This window comes from Pelobates fuscus, chromosome 5 (genome assembly GCF_036172605.1).
Source record: "Pelobates fuscus isolate aPelFus1 chromosome 5, aPelFus1.pri, whole genome shotgun sequence".
Classification (NCBI taxonomy): Eukaryota; Metazoa; Chordata; class Amphibia; order Anura; family Pelobatidae; genus Pelobates; species Pelobates fuscus.
In genome coordinates, this window is record NC_086321.1 from 368,312,570 (window position 1) to 368,333,051 (window position 20,482).

The 20,482-nt window shown below is 48.0% G+C and overlaps 2 protein-coding genes across 2 annotated transcripts in view; both read right to left on the bottom strand.

The window, feature by feature from the left end:
• GNA13 (G protein subunit alpha 13) overlaps positions 1–20,482 on the bottom strand; it is a 598,177-nt gene that overhangs the window by 502,854 nt on the left and 74,841 nt on the right. The window lies entirely within an intron of this gene.
• Positions 1–20,482, bottom strand: part of AMZ2 (archaelysin family metallopeptidase 2) — a 42,791-nt gene that overhangs the window by 10,149 nt on the left and 12,160 nt on the right. The window contains exon 6 of the mRNA XM_063456631.1: positions 3,905–4,081. Coding sequence (XP_063312701.1) covers positions 3,905–4,081 — 177 coding nt within the window. The remainder of the gene's footprint in view (positions 1–3,904; positions 4,082–20,482) is intronic.

The following is a 20,482-nucleotide window of genomic DNA, read 5'->3' on the forward strand; positions in this document are numbered from 1 at the left end:
GACTAACGCTACCACTCTCAGAATCCGGGCCCCCCCGCCGCCCGACCTCTACCGAGGATCCCGGTCCCCGACCTCCTGCCTTCTTCCGACTGGCCACCTCCATAACCCCTTTTCCTACGCCTATTCCCCCCGCCCCTTTACCCCTACCCCCTTTCTGACTAGACCCCGACAGCCCGGACCTACCTGCCACCCTTACGGGGGACCCGCTATCTGACCCGGCCACCTCTCGAGACCCCCCCCCCCGCCCCTGGAACTCACACCTTTTGACCTACGTTTGCGCTTAGGGGCCCCGGGACCCTCCCCCCTTGGGACTAAGGCCTGGGCACCCCCCACTGGCCTACTCCCGCCTCTCTCCGTGGCAGAGCTCCCCTTAACAACCTTCCCGCCAAGAGGGCCCCGGCCGGAGCCCCCTGCACTTGCCTGCTGCCTCCCAGGCCGGTCATGCGGTCTCCTGGCTCCGGCCTCGTCATCCTCGGTACTCTCCGATGGGGGGGAAGCCCGCCCGGACCTCCCCTCCGTGGGTCTTGCAACGCCAGGGGGCCGCCCGGCCACTTCCGACCCGACAGCAGCAGCGCCCCCGTCCACGAAATCCTTCTGCCTCCGAGCGCTCGTCCGAGGCTCCGTCCGCACGCGGGGAGGCAAGGCCTCGACCACGCGGCTCCCGGGCCTGCTGCCGGTCGCAACCGGAACCCCACTGTTACCGGGGACAACTTCACCGGGCCCCATGCCCGGGCTCAGCCTCCTCGGGGGCCTCCGGGCCCTGACCGGTCTCCCGCCATCGCCGTCCCGATCCGCCGCCTCCGCCAGGGCAGGGCCGAGCTGTGCCCGTAGCCAGTCCGCACCCTGATGCCGTGCCGCCGACCTGATCCCCTCCAGCAATCGCTCCACGTCGTCCATTGGTCCTGCAGAGGAGACAAAGAAAATTCCAACCGAGCAAAGTCCGCGCACACCGAGGTGAACACAAACTCAACCGGGTAGAAAGTTAGAATGACTCACCTAAGATGGCTGCTCATTTAAATAGCCCATCCTACTTACCCATAATCCAACCCTTGCTTACTTCCTCCTAAGCCCGCCTCCTAACCCCTGTCAAGGCCTTTTTCCGCTTAGCTGCGCTCTGGCTACATGGGGCTACAGGAGCAAAGCCTGAAATGATACATAAAACATGAGTAGAAAAAGCAAACAGCTTCAATAACCAAATCCGTTTTATGAATATTTAAATGAACGCACATTACTCTCTAGGACTACCTGGGAATAAAAATGCATCCAGGCAATACGAGCTACAATCACCCTCTGAAATGCCCTCTTCACTCTATGTAGTGTGGCAGCATGTGTGAATGTAACAATGTATTTGTGTAGCATGGCATTGTGTGTGAATGTAACAATGTATTTGTGTATCACGGCATTGTGTGTGAATGTCACTGTGTATTTGTGTAGCACGGCATTGTGTGTGAATGTCACTGTGTATTTGTGTAGGATGGAATTGTGTGTGAGTGTAACAATGTATTTGTGTAGCATGGCATTGTGTGTGAACGTAACAGTGTATTTGTGTAGCACAGCATTGTGTGTGAATGTCACTGTGTATTTGTGTAGCACGGCATTGTGTGTGAATGTCACTGTGTATTTGTGTAGGATGGAATTGTGTGTGAGTGTAACAATGTATTTGTGTAGCATGGCATTGTGTGTAAACATAACAATGTATTTGTGTAGCATGGCATTGTGTGTGAATATATCAGTGTATTCGTGTAGCATGGCATTGTGTGTGAATGTAACGGTGTATTTGTGTAGCATGGCATTGTGTGTGAACATAACAATGTATTTGTGTAGCACGGCATTGTGTGTGAACGTAACAGTGTATTTGTGTAGCACGGCATTGTGTGTGAACGTAACAGTGTATTTGTGTAGCACGGCATTATGTGCGAACGTAACAGTGTATTTGTGTAGGATGGCATTGTGTGTGAACGTCACTGTGTATTTGTGTAGCATGGCATTGTGTGTGAATGTCACTGTGTATTTGTGTAGCACGGCATTGTGTGTGAATGTCACTGTGTATTTGTGTAGGATAGCATTGTGTGTGAACGTCACTGAGTATTTGTGTAGGATGGCATTGTGTGTGAGTGTAACAATGTATTTGTGTAGCTTGGCATTGTGTGTGAACATAACAATGTATTTGTGTAGCATGGCATTGTGTGTGAATATATCGGTGTATTTGTGTAGCATGGCATTGTGTGTGAATGTAACGGTGTATTTGTGTAGCATGGCATTGTGTGTGAACATAACAATGTATTTGTGTAGCATGGTAACATGTGTGAATGTGAGTTTGTATTTGTGTAGAATGGCAGTGGATGTAAATATGGGGTGTATTTATATTACGTGGCAACATGTGTGAATATGGGGTGTATTTATATTACGTGGCAATGTGTGTGAATATAGGGTGTATTTATGCAACGTGTGTGTGAATATAGGGTGTATGTATGCAACGTGTGTGTGAATATAGGGTGTATTTATGCAACGTGTGTGAATATAGGGTGTATTTATGCAACGTGTGTGAATATAGGGTGTATTTATGCAATGTGTGTGAATATAGGGTGTATTTATGCAACGTGTGTGTGAATATAGGGTGTATTAATGCAACGTGTGTGAATATAGGGTGTATTTATGCAATGTGTGTGAATATAGGGTGTATTTATGCAATGTGTGTGTGAATATAGGGTGTATTAATGCAATGTGTGTGTGAATATAGGGTGTATTAATGCAACGTGTGTGAATATAGGGTGTATTTATGCAACGTGTGTGTGAATATAGGGTGTATTAATTCAACGTGTGTGTGAATATAGGGTGTATTTATGCAACGTGTGTGAATATAGGGTGTATTTATGCAACGTGTGTGTGAATATAGGGTGTATTAATGCAACGTGTGTGAATATAGATTGTATTTGTGTAAGAATGACCAAGATGACAGCTGCTGTACACTTCATGACATCTAGATCACTCAATTCACCCGAGGGCATTGTATCAGGGATGTCATAGCAAAACCATGGATACAAAGTTACATGATTTTCCCCGACCACGTCATAAGTGGAGGCATCTTATACACTGGATAAAATGTCTACGTCACGGGTGCCATTAAGTGCACGCGCATGCATATATTCCCCCTTTCTACACCCAGAGCAGAGCTGTGATTTTTAGAGCTTTGAGGATGGCATTCTAACTAGAAGAGAACAAGCGCGTGTCGCTCACGTACAATCATGCCATCACGCACATGTAAAGCTACTGACACACTCTATTGATCAAGCAGGTGATCTTAGCTCCGCCTGCATGAGCTGGTTACGAACTTCGGGGATAAAACACATGCCCAGCACAGGCACACCGGGGCACATACAACACAAGGATGGTCGGTGGAAGCACGTCTGGCCTCCTCAAATCCACATAAAGGTGTCCAGAATCACCCAATGGAGTCTGTGATATCATAGTATCACATCGTAAACTACACAACATTGCACGGATCATTGCGCGGGTAGCATTGTAGAAAATATCCGTATTCTATTTGACACCCCGTCACTTCCTTTATACAACATTCTCTAATATTAACTTATTGAGGGAACCATTCTGCAGTGCAGTTATTTGGGCACCCAAAGTACCATGTTAGCTCTGCTGGGCCTATGGGTTGATGGAGAAAGTGGAATGGCTCATTTTAACCCCTTAAGGACACATGACGGAAATATTCCGTCATGATTCCCTTTTATTCCAGAAGTTGTATCCTTAAGGGGTTAACTAGTGTATTCTCACCAGCGTTATGGTCTTATTCAACTTGGAACGCATGAGGGGAAGGAAATGGCACAATATCAGCTTACTGAACGTGACTTTTTTGTGCGTCCCATGGATATTAAATGGCAGCTTGTCTCACCTGGTATCTGTCGGCTATTTTGAATCCGATGGCACTCTGCAGTTTGCGAAGACATACGGGGCAGAGGTCAAGAGGGCGACGGTCCGATTCTTCCAGATGGTTAGACCCTTGCATGACGCACCGTAACCACTGACAGTGATGAATCCCGAACATGTGTCCGATCTCATGTGTGAGAGTCTAACACAAGGGGATAAATACACATTCATCAGACATTTATTCTTGAGTAGCTTGATACTGGCAGGAGAGAAAACATAAATGCCCATTTCTAATTTACTAAAATCAGATAAATTGTAATACACGGTGCAATGTTGTTAGATCATACAGAACAAATAAACTATTTATTTTATAACCCATCGATGACAAATAACATAACAAATATATCATGATATAAACAGATTAAAGAGTTAACATAATTAAGTTCATTATTTATTTTTTTCAATTATTTCTTTTTGACTGACAGGTTAGTACATATATCACAGTGTACAAGGTTCAGTATATCAAAAACCAGTAACGATCAGCATTGTCGCAAACAAAGTTTTACTGTAATTAACGCATTCTCGGAAGGCAGCTCAATATGCCATTGAACTATTGCCCAATTGTTATTTCCTAGTTATTAGTTTCATGGACTCCACAGACCTCCCCTGGCGGTGGCCCTAACGTACCCTGCCGTGATTCAGCATGCTTGACGACCGGCGAGCTCTACTCCAACGAACAAGCCTCCACTGAACACTATCGACGACCAATCGGAGGTACAGCGTGGACACCGCCTGACACGCCGGAAAAACACCCCAGCCCCTGGGAATCTCCTGACTGGGACGCAAACTTTGACACCATGGCCCACGTATTTTTGCAGGACCAGGAGGCACTGAAGAAATCCCTGCAGCATCCATGATCCGCGACGCCAAGGCCCTATGGGACTTTTCGGTATATGCCCTGCCGGTGCCAAATACAGGTGTAGGCTGACTTTCACCAACTCTCACTGCCGCACGGAGGCCTGGACAGCTGTCCCGCCACCACATCTATACAGTCATAGAGGACTATGTCCCGCAATATTTTCAAGCCTGACCTCCCTGAGACAGACGAATGTTGTTAATGTTATAACATGTTTTTACAGCGAAAATTAGCCTGAATATTAATAGCATGCCGTATCCTTTTTGTTTAGCCTAGCCCTAGTCTGAATCCCACTATACTACCATAGAAGTCTATGCTCTGCCAGTGTAGACGCCTTCATTATTAGCCTGTTATTTTAAATATGTTTATTTTAATATATGTTTTCACTGATTCTCACTTTGCCTTTGCCTACTCGAAGCACAGTTACCATGGGGTGGCCTGCCGAGCAGTTACAACTGTTAGTCACTCGGCTGTTTTATTTTTTTTTTTTTTAATTCTTTATTTTTGTTGTGCAAAAGCTTGACAGACAGGGTTAATATGCCACGATAATAGTTACAGGCATTTCAAAAGACATTTCTGTGGCAATTAAGAAAGAATGCACATTTTTTTTTTTAAGAGTAATAAAACAAGCAGAAACACGGTATGCCAGATAATGAGATGGCGGTACGCACATGTTTAAACCTATCGAGAAGACTAGCGATAACAGTGTTAATAAGTGAATCTATGAACATGTTAAATTATAACTATTTCTGTAGCTTAATAGCCGCTGGATGCTATTCATAAGATTAAGGTAGTTTTTAAGTTGGCGTTGTCGTATTGTGCCTAACGTGAGCTTGCTTACTAAAGAGAGGCAAAACAGGCAGAACCGTTGCACAAAAGGACATACAATTTGGAACATTATACAGGCAAAAACATTAATGACATGCTAGAATAGCCTGACTGGCATAGAGACATTAAGGCTAAGGTGGGCAAGGTGGTGTGTGCAATTGTAAGCTTGTAGACCATGAGTCCTCTATGTATTGCAATTAACACTTAAGTTAGACAGAGAGGTGAGGGAGAACGTTTCATGATAGGGCTGTGGAGATGTATATGAGTGAAGCACCTGCACCCCTATCAGGCACAGTATCAGGGTAGAAAATGCTAAGGACATTGAGCATTATCACATTTAGATGGGGGTAGGTATGAAGCCTGGAAAAGTGAGCAATGCTCGTAGAAGAGTAGTTCAACCTATGCCCCTCGGACTGCAGGTACTATGGTGATGATCCTGGTCGGTGTACATGGTAGCATATTTAAGAGCATGCAACTAGACAATTATGCAGTGTGTGTGAAATCAAAAGGGCTCAACTAAGCTAATGCAGGTCAGTAACATAACATTGTAAACTTGCTAACATCTTTTTGGCGGAGGTTGTCAAAGTCCAGTAATCTGCTGTACCGTGGTTTACCAGGGGTGCATTCCAGACATACTTGGATCCGCGGTATTTTCATCCGACGCCATGGATGTGCTTCAGGAGATAGTCTGTGTGGTGTCTTAGTATAGTGTCTCCGTCCTTCCTCTGGCTGTTCTTCACCCGGTGTCGGTCCACTTGATGGTCTCCCCCGCCTGGTGTATATGTGCGGACGTTTGCTGCACTTGCCCGGTGGTGTTGTACGTTGTTGCAGTCGGTGTGTGTCCATTTACGTGGGGAAGTCTGTTGCTGGCCCAGAGGTGCCTCCGGGTGGCCTTCAGGCTGGTTTTGTTTGTGGCTCTCGCCCTGGCGTGCGCGGGAGCGAGTGCCAGTGTCCAAGGGGCTTGACACTGATTCCCGCCTCGTGAAGTGCCGGAGTTGCCCCCCAGGCGCCCCTCTGGAGGCCCGAGGAGGGTTCCAGCACATACTTCGTCTGGTCGTCGGGCGGATCCAAGCCGCTGCTTCTCTCCTCGCCCGCCTGAATGCCTGTCCCTGGGTGTGGAGCTTTGTGCAGAGGTGATCCATAAGTCTGCCGCAGAACTCTGCTATATTCCCGGGGGGCTTGTACAGTGAGCGCTTCGTCCTAGGCTGCCTTGTCGCCGCCATCTTGTTTGGGCCTCGTGGGTCCCGTTTGGTAGTAGCATGGTCTTGCCGTTTCACAGGGGTTGTCGTCCCCAGAGTGGACCGGGATAACCCCCGCCGGTCCAAAGGGGGGGGCAGCAGGGCTTTGTTCTTCTCGCGCTTGTGAGCGGGCTTCGAGCCGGGGGATCGGCCGCCTCCTCCTTGCTCTAGACCCCGCTCAGGAGTAGGCCGCGTGGCTGGTTCGGGCTTTCCCGTGGCGGTTTGGTACTGGCTTGGTACCATTCTGCTCCGCGCGGGGTCCCGGTTCGATAGCTGGGTAGCTTGTGTTGTGGACCTCATTAATTCGGGCAGATTGGGCATTTGTGTGCCCTCTGGTGCAGGAGCCCTCAGCGGACACGTCCGGCCATCTTGGCTGTCAGGCCCCGCCCCTCGGCTGTTTTATTTAATATGTTTATGTTCAGCAGGTAATTTCGTACTCACTGCTTTAACTCAGCTTGTAAAAATCTTCATGCTAGCCAGGATTCAGCAGTTGTGTTTCTCATCATAGAGTCCTATCAAAACTGGCTAGTTTGTGTTTCTTGATTAACTATTTTATCTTTTAAAGTGTGCATATTACTTGGACACTCAGATCTAACCAATGCTTTGTAATAGCTTAATTAGCTCCACACCAAATGTCGCTGTCTAATTGAATATGCTTCTCTGCACACCTAAATTACAGAACATAAAAGATAGACGATCACATAGGATTGTGCTAACTATTGTTGTACATGCACCTCCTGTGACTCCTAATGGGCAGGTCTCCTAACTACCCAACCTACCTATAGATGGGACGAATGCCTTTCATATGCGTCAAGCGTGTTTAATACAAACACAGCCTTGTATTATATTGCGATTTTAGTGTAAGTTACCTAACCTGGCAGGTCTCATAGCCAAACTCTCCAATATACGCCCGCACCTAGCCTGTACCAAGATTTTTGGTTGGATTGACCTACCTGGGAATTGCACTATCCTGTTTTTCTCCTGATTATAACCAACAACTGTGCATGCCCCATCCAGTGGAAGCATGCTCAACACTCGACTTGTTACATAAATTGTCTCTTGCAAACAAAAAATGTGCTATGTTATCGATGCCATATCAATGTTATAATATGTTTCGAATTTGTCTGCACCAGCTGTCGTGGCAGTGCGAACCTATGTGTTCTTCTTATGCACAAATAAAATAAAGATTGACAAAAAAAAAAAAAATTAACGCATTCTCCGAGAAACGCAGGAAGAACCGAAACTCTTACGCTTCAAAGCACAAACCCCGTCAGTATTTTTCGTGTCGGTAATGTAGCCGTATACATCTCCCAGCAGCGCCCCCATCAGATTGCACATCGGTAGTAGGACAGATTCAGCTAGGGCATACCCGGATCCCAAGATACATTCTCAAGGAATCATTCAACCAACTGTAGCCCCTGTCCATACGTAAACCATCTTAGAATATAAGGCCTCGTGAGGGAGTCAACTTAGGAGAAGATGAAAGAGGACATGGTCGCTACTAAAGGTAAAGCATCTATTACGACTCGCCCCTAAAATCAGGGGAGAGCGGAGATCATTTAGTTTAGAACACAAGTCGTTTACTGGAACCACCTCTGCTGAAAGTCTGCTTCATCTAACTACTACACTTTCTCTAAAACCATTTTGCAAATTTTAAATGTCTCCCCCCCTCTAACAAAAGACAGAAATGCATATTAAACCATAAAACCTCATCATCCACCATTGGTTTTAATAAAAGTACCGTATTTATGTAATTGTAAATGGATGGCATTAAAAAGAGGTCGTGGCAATCTAAAATCACAGCTAATGTCCTGTCTGAACTTGCACCGTTTTCACTGTACGCTCTCATGAGAGATAAAGAGATGATGTTGCTTTTCTGCTTTGATAATTGAACTCTGCAGTACCGCTGTGTCCCCATGCTGTCTGTATAACAAAGTCCTTGCCCTGAATTCTAAAATCAATGTTTGTGGACGCTGTTTGGACACAGAGTTTTCTGTCAGCTGTTAACCCCATCATGCCCACCGTTTGCTAGCACAGCGTTCAGATCAGGGGTGCAATTATAAACAATATATTTATATATTCTAACGCACAAAGTATAAAACATTTAGATCAACCAGTTAACTCTATGCCACATTTATGTAAAGAAAAGCATATGAATAATTTATTTAATATTCCCAGTTATTTGCTTTTTTAATTTATTTTTTTCAGAATATATATATATGTGTATATATATATATATACACACACACAAAAATAAAGAGATGCACTCTGAGGACATAACAAGTGAAAAAAGGGGATTTATTCCAGTAGGTATAACATCAAAAATTAACCGACGTTTCGACCCATTCGGGACTTTCTCAAGGTCCATGAGAAACCTTGAGACCTTGGACCTTGAGAAAGACCCGAATGGGTCGAAACGTCGGTTAATTTTTTATGTTATACCTACTGGAATAAATCCCCTTTTTTTCACTTGTTATGTCCTCAGAGTGCATCTCTTTATTTTTGTTTACATATTTTCAACGTGGGATTGCACCTAGGCAAAAATTGGATGACTTGTATGAAAGGGTGAGTGCCAAGAATCATCTTGTTGTATATATAAATATATCTACATATATATATATAAAACTAAGCTCTCTCACACAGAGAAACATATAAAACATAATACTTAATACATAATATTTAATTTAAAGAACGATTCACACAATGAAATATATCAGTACCTTAATGATAATGTTCTATAAACATTAAAATAAATCCAGAATATCTTAATTTATATAAATTATGATATACTAGACCATTTATAGATAATATTATTACAAAAAATATTTTTAAATATGTAAACGCAAAATAAAACATGCAGGCCTCGAGGGATTTTTCTAGATAAATCATTTAAAAGTTTTTTTTCTAACAGATTGTGATCATTCGAAAAGGTATCCGAAAATATTAAAATTGAGACCCAAGTTAGATGGTTATCATTATTTATTTATTTTTTTTTTGTAAATATAATTTTTATTTTGGTTTTTTGTTCAGGATTTTGAGACTCGCAGGTCTCTAATTAAAGTAGAACATGCAAACAGATTTACTTTACGATGAAAGAAGTCATCAGGCACGCAGGCCTTCACGGGTGAGTTGTCAGGCATATGCAGTTTCTTAGGTGCTTGTGCGAGAGCATAATGTGCGCTATGCCTTTTGTTAGGGACAGTAATTTGCGTGCTTAGTTGGGCTCGCAGGCCCACTTTAATGTCGGACTCGCAGGTCCCGTGTAATATATGGGTATGTATCATTGCATATATCCTATTCGATGCGAGTGGGTTGGTTGCGTCCCTACTGTGTGTTTGTGTCTCGCGGTGGCTTTCGCCTCCTGGGGAGGAGTGCTGCAGTACCTGGTCGTGGGTCTCACTCCCGTTCGGGCTCTGTTGGCTATGTGTGCTGCATCTAGACGTTGTGCTCGTCCGCTGCGATAAATGCGTTAACCTGTGTCTAGAAGTATAATGTGGTGAGTATGTGCGGTATAAAGGAGCAGCGTAAAGTAATCGTTCCTTTGTAGTGGTAGAGTGGAGGTGCGCATTGGAGCTCTAGGGTGGTTCAGTCATGGGTTCCAGTCTCGTGTCGCGTTCGTTCTAGGCAGTATTGGGGGGGGGTCGGGGTTCGGTCATGTCCCTGTCCTTGAGCTTCTCTAGGAAGGTGTCTTTGGCGGTTTCGAGGAGCCACAATGTCCAGGTCTCCGCGTAAGTCTGGGGTTTGTCTGTGGCTGTCATGATCAGGTTTTCTATTGCCCTAAGTTCTTCCATCTGGGCGAACCATACCTTCAACGGAGGTGCAGTCTTTTGTTTCCAATATAGGGGGAGTATCTGTTTAGCTACGTTTAGTATCCTAACCGTCATGGATTTCTTGTATCTGGATCTAGGTACTGTGGTGTGGTGGAGGAGCATTGCTGCTGGTTCCAGGGGGGGGGGGGGCGCGTCCGAGAACATCTTTAAGATGTCGTGAATGCCCTCCCAGTATGGTCTAATTACTTCGCATTCCCACCATATATGAAGTGCAGTTCCTGTTTCCCTCTCGCACCTCCAGCAGAGGCTAGTGTGTTCTGGGTCTATGTTGTGGAGGAGGTGTGGGGTGCGGTACCAGTTCGTCAGGAGTTTAAATGCCGTCTCTTGGGTCTTGCTGTGTGTCGAGCAGTGGTGAGTGAGGTAGCATATCTGCTCCCACTCTGCGTCTGTGAACGTTGTGTTCAGTGCCGCTTCCCATTTCCCCATGAATAGAGGTTTAGCAGTGGGTGTCTCTGTCTGTAGCAGCGCGTATATGAGGGAGACTCCGTGCGGTAGTGGGTCTGGGCTATTGCACAGTGTCTCGAATGTTGTCCGATTTCTGGTGAGTGCGGTTCCCTGCGGTAGAGTGCGTATGAAGGTGGAAAGTTGTGCGTGTTTGAAGCTTTGTGTGAAAGTGGGTGTCCCGCCCCCTAGCATGTCTGCTAGTGGTGTGCATTTGCCGTTGGTGGTGATGTGGTGTAGTCTCGGTATCGGGGTCTGGAGGATGTTCTGAAATGCTTTCGGGTCGAGGCCCGGTTTAAAGTCTGCGTTGTGTACCAGAGGTGTCAGGGGGGAGGGGTAGGGCGCCAAGTTATGTGTTTTCGCCGCTTTGCGCCAGATGTCCAGGATGGATCTAATGTATGGGGACATGACTCGGGTGTCTGGGTCCTTCCTGCCCCAGGGTATGACTGCTAGTGGCATGTTCGCCTCCGATTCCTCCGCCACTTTCCACATTTTATGGACTCCGCTCTTCGTCCATTCCATCACCCTCAGGAGATGTGTGGCCGTGTGGTATGAGCGGAAGTCCGGCAGTGCTAGGCCCCCCATGTCCTTTGGTTTCATTAGAGTGGTGGTTTTCATCCTGGGACGTCTGCCATCCCAGATGTACGTGATCATGGCTGTTTTTAGTGTGGCGAAAAATGCCCCGGGGAGTTTAATGGGGATGGTTTGGAATAAGTATAGTAGGCGTGGGAGGAAATTCATCTTAATGACTTGGACCCTCCCGAGCCACGATATGTGCGGGTGCGCCCATTCTTTCATGTCTTTTTGGAAGGTAGTGAGTGTGGTGGCGAAATTGGCTTGGAAGAGGTCTTTGCTGTCCTTGGTCAGCCAGGTTCCCAGGTACCTAATCTTTTGGTCTGCCCATTGGAATGGGAAGCTCTGGCGTATGGGGTCGGCGCGTCTGTTGGGGACACTGACGTTCAGGATATGGGATTTAGCATAATTTATTTTTAGATTAGAGATCTCTCCGAATTCCTTAAAGGCCTGTTGGATGTTGGGCAGGGTGATTTCTGGGTTGGTGATGAAGAATAGCAGGTCGTCTGCGAAGGCGGCCACTTTATGGTGGACGTCGCCTGTCGTGATGCCTGTGATGTCAGTGTTGTGCCTGATGTGTGTCAAGAACGGTTCTAGGGCTAGGACGAACAACAAGGGGGATAGGGGGCAGCCCTGTCTGGTGCCATTGTGTATTGTGAGTTCGGGGGTCAGCGCGCCGTTGACAAGGACGTGTGCCATCGGCTCGTGATACAGGGTAGTGATCCATCGCATCATGTGTGTTCCCAGGCCCGCATGTGTCAGAGTGTCGAAAAGATATGTCCAACCGACTCTGTCGAAGGCCTTCTCTGCGTCTGTGGACAGCAGGAGAAGGCCCCCGGCTCCCGCCCCCCTGCCGTGCATGAGGGTGAGTGTTCGGGTGGTGTTGTCCCTGGCTTCGCGACCTCCCACAAACCCTACCTGGTCTGGGTGGACCAATCTGGGGATGTGCGACTGCAGCCGCGTCGCCAGGATCTTTGCAAGGAGTTTAACATCGCAATTGATGAGGGAGATTGGTCTGTAACTCCCGCAGTGTTCCCCATCTTTGCCCTCCTTGGGGATTATGGTGATGTGGGCTGTCAGGGCTTGCTTGGGGATGGGTTGGCCCTCTCTCACCGCATTAAAGGAGTCCACTAGTGGCGGGTATAAGCTATCCGCGAAGGTCTTGTAATATTTTAGCGGGAGGCCATCAGGGCCCGGGCTCTTGCCCGGTTTAGTTTGTTTGATCGCCCGTGTCAGCTCTGCTTGTGTGATTGGTTCGTCCAGCAGCGATGCCGTATTGTCGTCTATAGTCGGGGATGCGTGTGCGTTGAGGTATGTGCGTATTTTATCCCGTAGTCGTGTTTTCGCCGTCTCTGTGTGCGGTTGCGGTAGGGAATATAGGTCGGCGTAGTACGTCCGTATTGCGGTTAGTATATCGGTCGGGAGGCGGTGGAGTTTGCCACTTTTGTCTCTGATTCTGTCAATGTATGTGAGCTGTCTCTTTTTGGCAAGCATGTTGGCTAGAAGTTTTCCGCTCTTGTTCCCGTGTATGGAGAAGAATGCTTTGTGTCTTATCGCGTCCCTATGGAACTTGGAGTGGAGCAGCGAGGTTAACTCGCGCCTTAGCTGTAGGAGTCTCGTTTGGTGTGTGGTGCGTGGTGTGTGTTTGTTGAGATCTTCCTCGTGTTGGATGTCTGTCAGGATCTGGGTCAGGCGGGCCTCAGAGTGTTTCTTGAGTAGGGCTCCCTGTTGTATAAAGTGTCCCCGTATCGCGCATTTGTGGGCTTCCCATCTAATCGTCGGGGACGTCAATGCTGGGGGGTTGTCCAGGAAATAGTCTCTGATTTTTTCCCCCGGTGTGGTTCGTGAGGTCTGTTCTGGTCAGGAGATACTCGTTGAGTCTCCATTTAGTAATGGTGGGTCGGTAGAGCGGGGATTTTAAGCGTAGGGTAACAGGTGCGTGGTCCGACCACGTCGCCACACCAATCGTTGCTTCTTCTACAAGGGGGAGTGCGTGTTGTGTGGTGTAGAAGTGGTCTATTCTGGTGTATGTTTGGTGTGGGTGGGAAAAGTACGTGAAGTCTTTCTCGTCAGGATGATGAGCTCTCCAGCAGTCTATCAGCCGGTATTTCCTAAGGAGTGTCTTGAGGGAGTGCAGCTGTTGCAGCGGGGTGCGGGACGTGCCGGAGGAGCAGTCCCAGGCTGGGTCTAGTGTGATGTTAAAGTCCCCCCCTAGCACCAGCGTCCCCTCGGCGAACGTGTGGAGTTTGCGTAGTGTCTGGAGAAGGAAGCGGCATTGTCTTCTGTTGGGGGCGTATATGGTAGCAAATGTGTAGGGTTGCCCAGCTATCTTGCCCTTGAGGAAGAGGTATCTACCTTCTTCGTCGGTGAGGCACCCCCCCTCCTGGAACGGCACTCGTTTGTTTATTAGGATGGCGGTCCCTCTAGATTTGCCCCCATGGAAGTCGCTAAAGTATCCGTAGGGGTAGTGGTGGTTCGTCAGTTTCGGTCTGTCGCCTTTCCTGAAGTGTGTCTCTTGGATCATGACCACCGAGGCCCTGTGGGCGTGGAAGTCCCTCAGGGCCCCAGTCCGTTTGTTGGGCTTGTTGAGTCCCCTGGCATTAATGGTCATGATGGTGAGTTGGGCGGGGGTCAGTGCCATGTCTGACCTGGTGGGGCCCCTCTGTCGGTAGTGGAGGAGCGTAGGATGGGGGGAGGAGTGGAGGAGTGGGGTGAAGAGGGGCGTAACGGGGGTGGGGGAGATATGTAGGTCTCGTCACCGTGAGGTGGCGTCTGGGTGTGGGCGTCGGGGAGTCGCGGCGCACGGTTCCACCTGTGACCCGTGCGGGCTGCTCACCTTGGGTTGACGCCCCGTCCCGTGGGGTAGTGAAAGGAGGTCTAGGCTCACCTAGCGGGCAACGTCTGTGTCCGGTCCGTAACCGTCGGATCTCTCCTTAGTCACCTGTTGCCGTCACAGACCCGTGTCGGTCCCCTGCGGCTCCAATGCGCGTCTCGTATGTGGTTGGTGTCGTAATCCTCGCCTGAGGTAGTGTGGCCTCGTGGCCTGTATGGGAGTAAAGCCATTGGTATTTAGCAATAACATCGGAAACATCAGTAAAACAGTAACATTACGTACATTAGACAACGAGTCTATCAAATCATTAACAGTGGTTTGGTTAACTAGCTGTGGCTGTTGTGAAGCTAGCCTGTGTAGGCCTATTACCTTGTGCATTATCCCGGGTCCCTCCCGCGCCTCCCCCGCCCGCACGTCCCCCCCTGTTCTGTGTAGGCCCCCTTCTCGGCCTCTGCGTCAGCGGGTAGTGTGTGTTGTGTGTTCTCTGTCCGTCAATGGGCTGGTCGCTCAGTCTGGGCTCCGGGGCGTGCATAGTGTGTGATCTTGAGGTCTCCCCCGTTATCGTCACCCCTCTGTGTGTGTTGGTATTGCTGAGTCCTTGCCGTCTCTTTATCGGTGTTGTGTCGTGTCTGCGCTCTGGCTACCCCTAGTTTCCAGTAGCTCCGGGTCTCCCCGGATCCCCCTCCCCAGGTGTGGCCCGCCGGCTCCAAACCCCCGGCCCGCTCGCCGAGGGTCATTACTGGCCGGGTAGGTGGCGGCGGCGGGCCCCAGCCAGGGAGCTAGGTCTCCTCCACCCCCCTCCCTTTCGACCCTGGTGTACTTGCGAGCAAGAGCTCTCGTCAGTCCGGTATGCCGGCTCCGGCATTATTAGTCCCAGTCCACCCCAGTACTCGGGGGTTCCGTTGATGTGGTGGCGCGGCCCGTCAGGAGGGTCACGTTAAATTGTAATTCCACAGCGCTTCATTGGTTCCGTACGGTGATCTTTTCGGGTAGTGTCTCTGGGGAGCACGCGGCCGGGAGTGCGCAGGAGGGCCGTGCAGTGTTAGGCCAAGTCTTTCACAATGTCCAGCCTCAGGTAACAGCCGTTTGGGGCCATTAGCGTGTTGCGCCCGACGGCCTCGTGGCTTGTTGTCGGGATCTCCTCACTCGTTGCTGTTGAATTGGAGCTGAGGGGTTCGGCCCCTGTGGAAAGGAGTAAAAGTTCAGTGGGTCGGGCCAGGTCATTTGAATCGGCGTGAGGTGTAGTTCCTTTAGAAGGTCTTCCATGTCCCCCTCACTTTTCACAGTGAAAGGTCCGTTCTGAGTGGTTGCTTGTAGCCCCGTGGGGAAGTTCCATCTGTATCTGACTTTGTTAGCCTGCAGTGCTCGTGTGAGAGGGCGCATCGCTCTCCTGTAAGCAAGTGTCGCTGGCGACAAGCCTGGGTACAGTTGTACCTCTACCCCATTAGAGATCACCTGTTTGGTGTCCCTGGCTCTGTGCAGGATGTCTTCTTTTGTCTGGAAGTGGGCAAGGCAGCAAATGATGTCTCTAGGGGGGGCATCTGGGGGTCCTTTCGGCCTGAGGGCTCTATGTGCCCTAATAAATTCTATGTGGGTGGTTGGCGGCCGGCCGAGGAGGTTGTTGAATAATTCTGACAGCGTGTCCCTGATAGGGGTAGTTTGATCAAGTTCCTCTGGCATACCTCTGATCCGTATGTTTTGCCTCCGCCCACGGTTATCGAGGTCCTCTATGTGCTGCGCCATTTGTCGGAGTTGGGCTCCCTGTTGTTGGAGTGTGCAGGTATTTGCGGATTGCGCCGCTGCCATGTGGTCGCAGTCGGCTTCCAATTGGGCTACCTTCTGTTGGGTGCCCTGGATGTCTTCCCGCATGGTGCGCAGTTCCTCTGAGAGGGACTTATGGAGGGCGGCATTAGCCTCCTTCAGGTCGGCTTTGGTGGGCAGGTTTCGGATCATCTCGATCCATTCTGGCTGGGGGTGGTGGGTGTTGCTTCCCCTAGTTGGTCGACATGTGGTGATGGCGGGCAGGAGAGGCCCGAGGCCTCGGAGTCATTGGAGGCCTGGGTTGTCAGTTCGGCCGGCGGCACGAGAAATTGCCTCATGGCAGAATGTTGTGCCCCCTTCGGGGTGCTGGAGGGATGGTTGGCCTGTGATGTCCGGTGAGTCTTTCCCATTTCGGCGGTCTGGAGTGCTTATCGGGCGAGGATATGTGCTGAGCCTGTGGGGAGCTCCCGGTTTACGCCGCCATTAGCCTCGGCGTCCAAGCCACGCCCCCCTATCATTATTTTTTTAAAGGAACACTACTGGTACCCCTGCATCCCAGTTAACCTTTAAAATTAAAAAATATTTAATTTTAACGTACGAGGCTCCCTCTGTGCTTACCTCTCCTCGTCCCGTGATGTCATGGACCCCCTCTGGCGACGGCCAATCCAGTGCTCCTCGGGGACCTGATGTGCATGCGCAGAGAGGGCCATGTGTGCATCCAAGCTTCCCCATAGGAAAGCATCGAATCAATGCTTTCCTGTGGAAGCTTCCATGTCACGTGACAGTAGCACTTCTAGTGGCTGCCAGGAAGATAACCACTAGAGGTGGATTTAACCCTGCAATTTAAACATTACAATTTCTAAAAAAAAAAAAATGCAATGTTTTACAATGCAGAATTAACACTATAGGACCACTGCACCCAGACCACTTTATTGAGATGGAGAGGCCTGGGTGACTCTAGTGGTCCTTAATAACTTAAGCTAATTTGTATTTTTCACAATAGGAGTCTTGCACCAGTACCAGAGACTTACTAACACAGGGAGAGAAAGTCAGGTACATTCTGGGAAGCCCACTCTCATTCCATAAATCCCTCTGCAGTCTGCCGATGGATATTGGATAAACAGCATGTATTGGCTTAGCACAGCTTTGTGCTATAATACAGTGGTTTTAGTAGGTTAATTGTCTTTCACACCTTCTCAAGATAACTAGGTGTGGGAGAGATAAATATACACCAGGCAGACAAAGACAAATAAGAATACAATATAAAATATAATATAACTATAGCATATACTATAACTTTATATATATATATATATATATATATATATGTAATACGAAATATAATGGTTATGTATAAATAATGGTGCAATCTCTTACATTACGTGTGATCTATTTGCTCGTATTAAATCTTTGGCCTCTATATAAGTATTTCTAAAGATGTATAAATGGGCTGTAAACACCATCAGGCACGGGGGCACATTTGTGACATTTCTTTCTCACATTTGTCACTTTTATCACGGCGCAGGTGACGCTAGACGTGGGACGGAGGAGAAATGTTTTGCTATAAAGTGTTCTTACAACAAAAGTGCATTTTTCGCCCATCTTTAGACATAATCTGTGACAAAATAACAAAAGTGGCGTAAAGGGATGTAATTCTGTTAGAATCTTTTTATGCGTAAACGCAGACAAATTGTGTCAATTTTGCACCATGTTTCTCACGTGCGCAATATAAGGTTAATCTGGATTAATGACCATTGAATATTAATAAGGAGCAACAGATCAGGATGGTAGATACGGACTGTTTACCTTGCAATACGATAAAATATTTATTTTATACAGGTTAGAGAACATATACAGCAGCTGTAGCCTGACGTGTGTCGAGCTTTATATAATAAAACAAGACAGGGAATTCCAAACAAAAAGGGGAAACGTAGATCAGTTTTCCATAAAACACTGCAATGGTAGATACAGATAGACTGACAGTGGGCTGGGTAGAGACAAACAAACTAGCATTGACTGGGCACAGATAGACAGACGGACAGTGGGCTGGGCACAGACAGACTGGCATGGACAGGGCACAGATAGACAGACGGACAGTGGGCTGGGCACAGACAGACTGGCATGTACAGGGCACAGATAGACAGACGGACAGTGGGCTGGGCACAGAGACATACTGACAATGAGCTAAGTACAGACAGACTAGCATGGACAGGGCACAGATAGACAGACTGACAGTGGGCTGGGTACAGACAGACTGGCATGGACATGGCACAGATAAACAAACTGACAGTGGGCTAGGTACAGAGACTGGCATGGACAGGGCACAGATAGACAGACTGACAGTGGGCTAGGTACAGACAGATTGATACTGGGCTAGGTGGAGACAGACTGGCACTGGGCTGAGTACAGACAGATTGACACTTGACTAAGTACAGGCACAATGACATGGAGCTGTGTACAGACAGACAGACTGACATGGGGCTGTTTACAGACAGACAGACTGACACTTGGCAAAGTACAGACAGACTGACATGGGGCTGAGTACAAATAGACTGACACTTGTCGGAGTATAGACAGATTGTCACTTTACAGAGTACAGACTGACATGGGGCAGAGTACAGACTGACATGGGGCTGTGTACAAACAGACAAAATGACACTGGGTACAGACAGACTGACTAGCATGGGTCTCTTACAAAGAAAAAAATGCAATGGAGGGCAAACCCAGAACATGCATTTCTTAATAAAGGTTTTCCTGTAAATAACAACATATATTGACAATGCACAATATGGGAACAGTGCACACACAAAATACTGATTAAATCTTACAAGGGTATTTAAATAATCTATATTTGCTAATTAATGTGGGTATTTAGTCAAGCTATATCGCCACCACTGTCTTTTAAATTTTAAAACTGTACGTCTGTGTGGCGGCCACCCCGATGGGAAGATGGGTTCCGCCAGAGATGTTCTTTCCCCCCTCGTGGGAGGAATGCTGTAGAGCAGAGCAGGAACAGCTCTTACAAAAGCTAGTGATTTAGCACTCCAAGCAGAAGGGAGACAGTTATTCTAGCTTTCTCCCACAAACATGAGACGAGGCTCTATGCTGTGAGACAACTGGTTTTAATGGGGCCACACATGGCCTTTTATCTCAATCCCCATGCAAGGGGCACTCCCCTCTGGACCTGAGAGTAGACTACAGTAAAAACAAACACACGATTACATTGGCTCTCAGGTCCAGGACACTCCCATACAAAATCAAATAATCCCTCCTCTGTGCCTGGGAGATAATGGAGTCAGGAACTGTACTAGCTCAATTATCTCCAGGCACAGAAAAGACAAATTTTAGCAGTACCCCAAAAGTACCCCCAAAACCCATGGAAACCCCACAAAAGTTACATCCCCGATATCCAAGATCGGTTCAGGGATTCGGGATTTCCATGGAGGTCTTATTTTGACGGACCGCACAGGAGGCTACTGCCCAAAAGAGTTCCATGAAATCAGACTGTGCGGTCAGTTTCTTTCGGGAATACTCAATATAGTCAAAATACCGAACAAAGCGGTTCGTGGGTAGGTTCAGTCTATGTCTCGTTCGGGAGCTTGCTCCCACCGAACGCCTTTCAATTCCCATACGTTAAGCCGAACATTGATTGATGGGACGTTCGAGCGGTGTTCGCAACGTCAAGTGTCCGATTTGGGTTCCATGCGTTTGACGACCAAACACCGCTCAGTGTGTTCGCGGCTAAAGATGGCCGCCGCCACGTGTTCGTATACCGAACGGCGACCACCCAGCCGACCACTTAGAACTCTTGCGGTTTAGGAGTGTTAATGAGGCGACAGAGGTTAGTGAGTGGCACACTCAGCATACGGGTGGTCTAGTTGTTCAGTAGTTTGTTCGGTAGGGGAATGAAATAAAAATGAAATGAAGGAGAATGCAATGTCCCGAACCCATAGTAGAATGAAACAAAGGGATTACAATCTAGGGACAGGCTGATCCGTCACAGTCTGTGTGTGCGCAGTTTCCGTAAAAGACCAATAAACTCACCCAGACTCTTTATCTCAATGTAATAGCCTGGGTGCAGTGCTCATGTAGTGTTAACCCTTTAAAGGTAAAACATTGCCATTTTGTAGAAACTGTGTCATTACCATGAAGGGTTAAACTCACATCTAGTGGCTGTCACACT